This window comes from Haliotis asinina, chromosome 11 (assembly GCF_037392515.1).
Source record: "Haliotis asinina isolate JCU_RB_2024 chromosome 11, JCU_Hal_asi_v2, whole genome shotgun sequence".
In the NCBI taxonomy this organism is placed as follows: domain Eukaryota; kingdom Metazoa; phylum Mollusca; class Gastropoda; order Lepetellida; family Haliotidae; genus Haliotis; species Haliotis asinina.
Genome location: NC_090290.1, coordinates 11,533,645 through 11,543,212, shown reverse-complemented (window position 1 = coordinate 11,543,212; position 9,568 = coordinate 11,533,645). Strand labels below are relative to the sequence as shown.

General features: G+C 40.0%; 1 protein-coding gene across 1 annotated transcript; it reads left to right on the top strand.

The window, feature by feature from the left end:
- Window positions 1–6,282: 6,282 nt before the first annotated feature.
- On the top strand, window positions 6,283–8,235 carry LOC137256306 (uncharacterized). The gene is made up of 3 exons (XM_067794065.1): window positions 6,283–6,358; window positions 7,105–7,252; window positions 8,130–8,235. The coding sequence occupies exons 1-3, from the start codon at window positions 6,283–6,285 to the stop codon at window positions 8,188–8,190; spliced, it is 285 nt and encodes a 94-aa protein (XP_067650166.1). The 3' UTR covers window positions 8,191–8,235.
- The last annotated feature ends 1,333 nt before the right edge of the window (window positions 8,236–9,568 follow it).

The following is a 9,568-nucleotide window of genomic DNA, read 5'->3' as shown; positions in this document are numbered from 1 at the left end:
CCCTGTGAAACCCTCCCAGATATTTTCTGGATTAACTCGCACATGCCCACTGGTGTCATACACTTTATAAAAGAAACGTATATTTTGAGAATATTGAACTTATGTAGCTGAAAAAAAACTAGTACAAATATACTATTTCTTTCATTGACGTCATCTTTGAATTATTGTTAACATCTGTAGGGCAAATTTAACATTCCCCTGGGTTTAGAAGCGTGTGAAGAAAAACCGTCAGCAAGTTAACATACAAAACAGAATGCACGTGCAAATAAGAGGAAAGGCATGGGATATCGATCACTATAAAAAACATACGTTCTGTTTAATTTTGTTATTCATTTTTGCCTGGAAAAGAGGAATCGTCATGCCGCCAATCAAATCATCGGTCACAGGTCTTCTTGAAGCTGAGGAGTCGCAATCTGCAGTTGTCCGACATTTCAACGTTCACCAGAGTAAATATCTCGCCTTTTTCTGGCCGACCAATTCCGCCCGATTAGCGACCGCCCAAGAGCTACCCAAGCCAGGGACAGGTACATCCAGGCTGCTCACCTACGTTATCGTCGAGGAGACTGCACAATCAAACTGTCAGGAATCGATTGTGGGATACGGAGATTTGACCAAGAAGGCGAGTGGTCGCCCCTGTTATGAAAGACGCCAGCCGGCACAATCGCCTGCGGTAGTGTGGTGTAGTCTGTCTCACAGTCCCTGAACCACATTATTTTGCCTAATGTCAAGCCTTCTCTGCAGTGCTAAATCTTAAATGAAGCAAGTCTAGATTTCCTTAGGTTCTGAAACTCTGGTCTCGCTGGGGCTCTTTTCTTGTAAAATGTGTTTGTTTGTTACTATCAAAATTATACATATTCAGATACTAAGTCTTTGTCTATAGTGTGGTGAAGTCAGGTTCGGTGATGAATAATGATGTCGTCTTCACCGGCGAGATTTTACAGTTTTTACCAGCAATGTTTACCGTTCATAGACGAGTGAATTTTTACCTTTCTAACATTGAAATTACATGAAATAATACATAAAACTAATAAATTCCTCTAAAATTGGCCTATGCGTTTCCATGTTTGAAGAGTGGAGTTGTGTCAGCTGGCACATATTATCATTATATTAGACCTACATGAATCTCAAGATAAGACAGATTAAAAATCAAATCTGCAAGCGCTAGGAAACACGCGATGTGCATCAAACTGTTGCATCACGCGGTACACGTGTATTGAAACGCGGACCTGTTCAGTAACTGGCGAACACTTTAACCATTTGGCTAGACAAAAGCCCGATTACTGAATATGTGTATGGATAATTGCACTGATTGGGAAATATTTAGTACAATATGCGTTTAAGTAAGATACGACATGGATAATTTGGATTTGTATCTGAAGTTCGGAGACCGTGGATAGTATTATGACTGGGGATAATATTATGCAGCCAACAACGGATTGTGTTTTCGTCCAGAATGAGTTCTTGCAAGCTGAGTGAGTGAGTGAGTTTACTGTTACGCCACACTCAGCAATATTCCAGCTATATGGTGGCGGTCTGTAAATAATCGAGCCTGGACCAGACAATCAAGTGACCAACAACATGAGCATCGATCTGCGCAATTGGGAACCGATGACATGTGTCAACCAAGTAAGCGAGTCTGACCACCGGACCCCGTTAGTCGCCTCAGTCACCTTTTATGACAAGCATGGGTTGCTGAAGGCCTATTCTACCCCGGGTCCTTGCAAGCTGAAGGCGCTGGTACATGTTGTAATAAGTGGCGTAAAATCTACTGATTTGAGCGTCACATTTAGATTGTATTTGTAATTTATTTTCCTACGTATGTGACGCCATTGTGTGACCAATTCCGACACACAGAATTTATTTTTGAATTAATATTTACTAATGTAAATGTTCATTTTGTGAATTTATGTATTTGTTGCATCAAAAGACATCATACTACAACGATTTACCATAAAAGATTGGAGCCTAAAATGCTACTTAACCACCTCTACCCCAATTGTACCGGTAGGTATGGATAAACATGAATATGGAGTCAGTCATGAAGTCTCTCAAAAACTTTCATCTGAATATAAAGTTTGCTGTTAACTGATTGGCTTACTTAGGTAACATGTCTGATTTTGACCAGTCACGATCCTTATACCAAATTGAGGCGAAAAAACGTCATTAGAAACCACTCTTTAGCCAATAAAATCGCTTCTTACGTCTGTGAAAATACTTTTGCTAAGGGGACAGTGATATCGTTGATGTTCAGAGCTTTCGAACGATACCCGCCATCAGTCGAATCGCCTCACATGTCATTCATACGAAGCTTTGAAAACTGAGGTAGTTCACGCTGTTGTATCATGTTACCGAGCGGAATGCCACAAATATCGGAAAACAAACGACCATGCATATTATTTCAGAAATCTTTTTACGATAATTTTCCAATTGTGTAAAAATGCTAATATAAAAAAGAGAAGGGAATGTCATGACATGTTACAAAGTTTTTACTTCCTTTGTACTTTATCTGGATATTTTCATTAGAAATTAACTTATTTAAGTTGTAGTATGTGAGTGAGTGAGTTTATTTTTACGACACACTCAGCAATATTCCAGCTATATAGTGTCGATGTGTAAATAATCGAGTCTGGACCAGACAATCCAGTGATCAACAACATGAGCATCGATCTGCGCAATTGGGAACCGATGACATCTGTCAACCAAGTTAGTTATTCTACCCTGGGACCTTCACGGGTAAGTTGTAGTAGTTTTACTTGAATAATAAGATAAAAATTAACTTTCTTATTAAGGGCCGTAGGATTAGCCCTTGCAAATGGTGTGATGTGTAGTAGTATTTATGATTTATCATATGTTTCTGTTTTCTTGATAAACATAGGCTTCATCCAACACCTCAGAGTCTCTATCTGAACTCGGTGTCATGGCAGTGTCTGCCTCTGCTTTACTGGTGTTGAAAGAGTTAAGCAAGAGGGTCATGCCGCCCTGCACCATCTAAGTCATTTAACTTACTGTAAATTGAAAGAACGCCCTGCACCATGGAACAGTTGATAACACCCTGTAACATCTGAGTGATGTCACTTGTTGTAATGCTTGATAACGCCCTGCAACACCTGAGTGGTATCATTTGTTAGAATAGTCAATAAAGCCCTCAGAGAAAAACGATATAACTCTAGTGAATAGAATATCGATCAACTTAATATATTTCATAACATATTATTTCAAACTAGAAAGTGGTTCGGTGAAAGTGACGTCACTTGTTGAAATGGTTGACAAAGCATGTACGTGACGTCACGGGTTTAAATGATTGATAGCATCCTGTAAAAATATGAAACATTAATAACTTCTTGCATCTATCGATGGCATGCATGACAATTATTAGTGACCTTTTGTTACAAAGGCTAATGGCATTTTGATCTCTTTGTGCTTTTTGTAGCACTGATCAATATTGTGCATTTATGTTTCAAAGTCGACAAACTGTTGTAACTATCATCACTGCATGTCACTGTGGTACCCTGAACAGAGCATAGGAAAATTTCATATAATTTCATTTTGCTAAATTGAGGCATGGGTCTTAGCCTCGTGTGACATAATATTTGTGTCTTAAGGGTCCTGCAACACTCAAGTTGGAATCGTTGATGATGTACATAACACTGGCACGTTCATGTTGCAATCTCTGAGCACACTTGGTACATTCATGTTGCATTCATTGATAGCTTCTTGTAGCACACTCGGTATGTTCTTGCAGCAATCATTGATAGCTTCTGGTAGCACATTCGGTATGTTCTCGTTGCAATCACTGATAGATTCTTCTAGCACAGTCGTTCCCAAGTTAACATGCAGACCGTGATCATATCTGTGTCTCTCTTTCAAAACACCACACACACCTTATTAGTTACGGGATGAGTATTTAACGTACATTGTCGTTTGTAATTCTTGACGAGGGGCAGGGCCAACGGAAAAACGGGGTACACGTTTTCCGTCAGCATTTATGGATATACAGTGTAATTCTGTGAAAGGTTAGCCAAATATAATAACGAAGGACATGTTCGTGAACATAACTAGGACAACACGTGTCATACATGAGTGCCATGTGCGGATTAATACAAACAGTAAGCGTCATACATGAGACTTATCAACCAAAAAACAGAAGGATAATACGGTAACACCATTATAGAGAAAACACTCTCCAGGAAGACGCCAAATAGATAAGTGAGTGAGTGAGTTTAGTTTTAAGGAGCAACTCAGCAATATTCCAGCTATATGGCAGTGATCAACAACATAAGCATCGATCTGCGCAATTGGGAACCCATTACATTTACACAAAGGTGTTACCGTATTATCCTTCTGTTTTGTAGGTTGATAAGCCTCATGAATGACACTTGTTGTTTGTATTAATCCGCACCTATATGTTTGTACCAGGTTCATTACTGTCTGACAACATATGCAACTTGCTTAGATCGATGCTCATAATGTTGATCACTGGATTGTTGATAAGTACCATGTATGACTATTGTTGTTTGTATTAAACCGCACCTATACGTTTGTATCAGGTTCATTACAGTTTGACAACATATACCATTTGCGTAGATCGATGATCATGATGTTGATCACAGGATTGTCTGGTCCAGACTCAATCATTTACAGTTAGTGAGCTAAAATTTTACACGCCGTCTTCAATATTACAGCTATGCTGCGATGAAAACAATGTAATCATAGATATCTGTCGACATAGGACTGTAAACCTGATCATAATTAAAAAAAGAAGACAGCAGATTCAATAAATTCCTAAACAAAAACCAGACTACCACCACTACGATTATTTTCAGGCTGCCGCCATCTCACTGGAATATTGCTGAATGTAGCGTAAAACTAAACTCACTCACTCACTACTGTTTGACAAAAAACACGGTTCTTCAATGAAACGTTACAATATGTTTACGAAATGTATTCATAACAATTTTTCCACTTTAACCATGAACATGGAATGTCTATCAGATTTCATCTGGGACATTTCGCACATGCGTACCGATGATAGTTTCAGGTGACAATCACAGTGCACTCGTTATCATTACACCAGCCTTGCATGTTCGTCAAGATAAGACAGAGTAAGAACTAAAATGTGCGCAAGCGTTGATTGGTTTCAGAGAGCACGTGATGCACATTTTGAAATCCTTTAAATAGCAAAGATCTGCCATGTGTCCGCCTCAGTGATTTCAACGGTAAGTGCAACAGAAGGGTAACTGTTTAGACCATCAAATGTTGTGCCTTTTTTCACCTTTAAATGTCCTCGCAATCGTTGGATAGGGGCTTTCACTTTTAACAGTTCTAGATGCTACGGTCATCAGGTGTTATACAAGTACTAAAACGCGGATATGTGCCGAGCCTAGGCAACACTTAAACAACTTGGCTAAACACAAAATCGATTACTGAATGAATTAATGAATAATTGTACTGATTAGAACATCGTCTTCAGATTCAGATTCAGATTCAGATTCAGATTCAGATTCATTTCAGATTCAGATTCATTTCAGATTCAGATTCATTTCAGATTCAGATTCATTGCGGGGCCTACAGGCCTATAGTACAAATACACTTCGTGCATTTGATTGCACGTGCTGGTTACATTACTTGCACTGAAAACACGTATTAAATTAACTGCATTAGAATCAGAAAAATATTCTTAGAGTTTAAAAGACTGGACAATATTTGTTTATCTATTACAGGGGCTGATATAAATGAGAGATACTTACTTCGTAAATCTGAATACTTGGTACACACAAATATTACGCCCGTATTAACGATTCATCTTGTAAATTTTAATAGCCTTTAATGCAATATTAACAAGCGTTTGAGCTAAATGTTACTCATCCTATTTGAATAATATGTTCTTTTATCTGAAGTTCGGAGACCGCGGGTAGTAAGAACCTCGTATTATGATCCTGGATTCTGTCAAACAGCGAATAATGGATATGTTTTGGGACTGAAAGGATTCTTGCAAGCTGAAGGCCCAGACATATGCTGCTAAAAACGGTGTAAAACCCATATCTCACTCGCTCATTCTAGCGCCACGTTCAGACTACATTTGTCTGATTTCATTTATGTAACAGAATATGTGATGCATTCCGTGAATTATTCTGACACACACACATCATTGACCCATGTGATTTGTTCCGAAAACAGCTTTGTGGGTGTAAGGTTTTGTAGCATCACATAAAATATATCGAGACTATGTATTATGTATAATAATTTCATCCTGGTTTGTAGACAGAAGCTAGCACCATCAACATGAAATTCGCCATCTTTCTCCTCTGCCTCCTGCCTCTGGTCTTTGGCGGCCACGATAGGGCCCTGTTCGACAACAGTAAGTCTCCTTAACTGGCATTTGATGAGTATTCGACAGTTTCTGGATGACTCTTCATTACATTGTACAGGTATGGAAGCTGTCATAACCGGTATCTGAACAATCCAGCAAGTTGTCAACACCAGTTTAAAATCTCAGTCCCGTCCATGACATTTAAATTTATCATCAGTTCTACACCAGATAATTCCTTCAGTTCCGATGAGCGCCGGTTTAGACAGCTTCCACTGTAATACTAGTGTGACATTCTAACATAGACAAATAATATCAAAGTAACGAATATTTGTATAGATAAGAGTAACAAATATTGGCAGATCGGCATCTGTGTACAGACAGAAGGTGCTTTTGGTGGCACAGAGGAATTGGCACCGAGAACATTCACATGTTGGACATCTTTAGGGTTTGAAAGATCATACAGCTAGAGGCCTGAATTTTGCTGAACTGACAATGTTCATTCACTCACTCACTCTGTGTTGTAGTTCTCGACCAAGCTGAAATCAGCAAAACATCGGCAAAACAATCACTGAGAACATAATTTCTGATAATTTCAAAAGAAGGTCCCGAGCGAACGGTTTCCTGCGTACTAGGAGATTTATTATGGATGCCCATGTGAACTGACACCGAGAATATTCGATGCGAGAACAATAACATGCTGGTCAGGACTATAGTTTGAAAGATCGAGACATAAACTTGAGTGTTGCTGAACTGCGTTAGGCAACGCTCATTCACTCACTCACTCTATGTTGTAGTTCTCGACAAAGCTGAAATTCACAGTCTGGTTAGCGCATTAGTCAACAAGTTTGGCAGTGACCCTACCGAGCAGCAGTGTGAAGAGGAGTGCAAAATCCTCTTCACAAACGACATCCTCGACCTCGGCTGCGACTTCGCCTGCAAAGGGTAAGTTAGTGTATGGAAGGGCGAAGAATACATGGCTCCTCTCAACAGAACAAATGCTAGGCTTAGGATAATGTATTTACTGACCGAAATATGCAGCGATTATCCACGTCTTGTAACCTTGAACATTTGTGCCATAACGCAACGTGAGAGTAATGCCATTTGTTTGAATAGCTGATATCGCCCTGCAACATTGTGTAACATGAACAACATGTTACAGCGATCGATAGCATGGAAGGTAGTCTGTCGTACAGACCCCGACGTATAAATATCCAAGAAAGCCCATGCAAGTCTAGAAAATGTGGCAAGTCTAGATTTCCATAGCTTCTGAAAATGAAGAAAGTCTCAGGGTTCCATTTTATTATATTATTTGTTTTCACTATGAACGTTATTTAGTAAATTGTGTTCATTTCAGACACTAGCTGTTAGTCACGGAAGGCACTGATTAGCTACCTTTGCATTCTTAGTCCTTTCTGGCACCAATGGTTAATGGTATTTGGTAGTCTGAGTGCTTTATTGCAGCAATGGCTAATGGTGCTTTGTATTATTAGTGTTTCTTGTAGCAATGGCTAGTGGTACATTGTACTCTTGGTGCATTCTTTGTACTTTGTACTCATTGTGCTTTTTGTAGCAATGGGTAATATCCTGCTATGACATGCAAAGTGCAGGAGAGTGCTGCATCCAAGGCGCATCACACTTCTGAATGGTTCATAACATCCAGAACACTATTGTAACTGTGCTGTCTCTTTGCAGTCTGTAACCAGGATGTCACAATTTGTTCTTGTTACAATTATCCACAGTCTTCAGTTATTGCAGTAGTGCTCTGAAACCAGACGCAATGTTAATGTGCAATTACTTCACATTTCTTTTACTATTCCAGAATCCAGAGCCTTATCCAAAGGCTTCCCCACGACCAAATCACTACTGCTGCCACCAAATAAAGCATATGTAATCATTCATGAATAAAATGTAACTTCTCCTCTGTGCATCATTTGTTGTTGCAAAATGTAACACAGAAGTACTACGAATTCATAATAAACCACCGGGCAAATGATTATTATCACCGACTTCATTTGACCCATAAACGGATGCAAAGACGTATGTGAAGGGCACTGGTGGGTTCGTATAGCAGCCATACTTCGCCTTGGAAGGACTTTCGTTCAGGCCAGATATGACCAGAGTTCGTCCTAATTGTATTGATCAATGTCTTGGTTTTCTCAAACAGGACCTCTGGACTGCTCGACTTGTCTGATCCTGGTTAGTTTTCAGTGCCCTCCTGCGAATCTCTGATAACGTTGTATGTATAGAGCCTTCTGAACTAATTGGCTGTGACCCTGCCTTTGTCTACACAGACGTTATTTACTGGCGGGTGAGCACTGCCAAAGTTTTGTCCAATTCGTCTCGGTATTAAGGGGAGGAACACAAATCTAACAACAACACTGTCAATAACGGTGCCATTAGAGACAGTGAAATCATTAATCGATGAAATCCTCATATATTATCACAGATGGGGAAATGTCTGTTTCCAGCGAGTAGCAACCCTGCCTGTCTACTCAGCCCTGACCATTGTATAGTGTTACTATCCTTGATCAAATTTCAGATCCGGATTGAGTACAGGCCATTGTAGGGTTTGGATGCCATGTTGTCTTAGAAAACCTCATGTTTATCTGCCAGCGTAGGCATAAACGTTGTCTTGCTGGAAGATGTGACTTCTGTGACGTCAAAAATGTTAAAAACGGGAGGTGTTATGACCTGGTCAATATAGTGAGCAGCTGTTTCTTCACCCTGGGCCGAGATTCTGGACCACCGTAGTCACAACTCTGTGGTTAAGACCCCACACCACATCCACTCTGCCATCTGCTGCTGAAACACAATGCCGGCTTTAATCAGAGACATGAAAACAACAACAAAAAAACAACGAAACAACCCCCCCCCCCCCAACCCCCCCCCCCCCCCCCCAAAAAAAAAGAAAACCAAAAAAACCCAAAAAAAACCAAAACAAACAAACAAACAAACCGCCCAAAATAATGATAAGGAGAAGAAAACCCAGAAAAAACAGCTTCCCATTGTAGATAACACCACTGTCGATGCTGAGAAGCCCATTGCAGTGCGTTTGGGGTGGGATTGGGGTAGAGGTGGGCTTTGAGGGCCTCGATAAGTTTGTGACAGCAGAGGTTTCTTCTTCCCAAATATTGAAGAACTATATTGGCACAATTGGTCGGTCTTGATGTTGTGATGTTACTGAACGTCGCCCACTGCTTGGGCGGTCTTGGATGCTGATACCGCTCCTGGACTCGATACATTGTCCTAACATGACCA

What these genes read in the sequence shown, in the direction of transcription:
- LOC137256306 (XM_067794065.1), top strand. Translation starts at nt 6,283, where the DNA reads ATGAAATTCGCCATCTTTCTCCTCTGCCTCCTGCCTCTGGTCTTTGGC. An exon ending in TAGGGCCCTGTTCGACAACA is followed by an intron (nt 6,359 to 7,104) that starts GTAAGTCTCCTT and finishes TCTATGTTGTAG; the next exon opens with TTCTCGACAAAGCTGAAATT. An exon ending in TGCGACTTCGCCTGCAAAGG is followed by an intron (nt 7,253 to 8,129) that starts GTAAGTTAGTGT and finishes TTACTATTCCAG; the next exon opens with AATCCAGAGCCTTATCCAAA.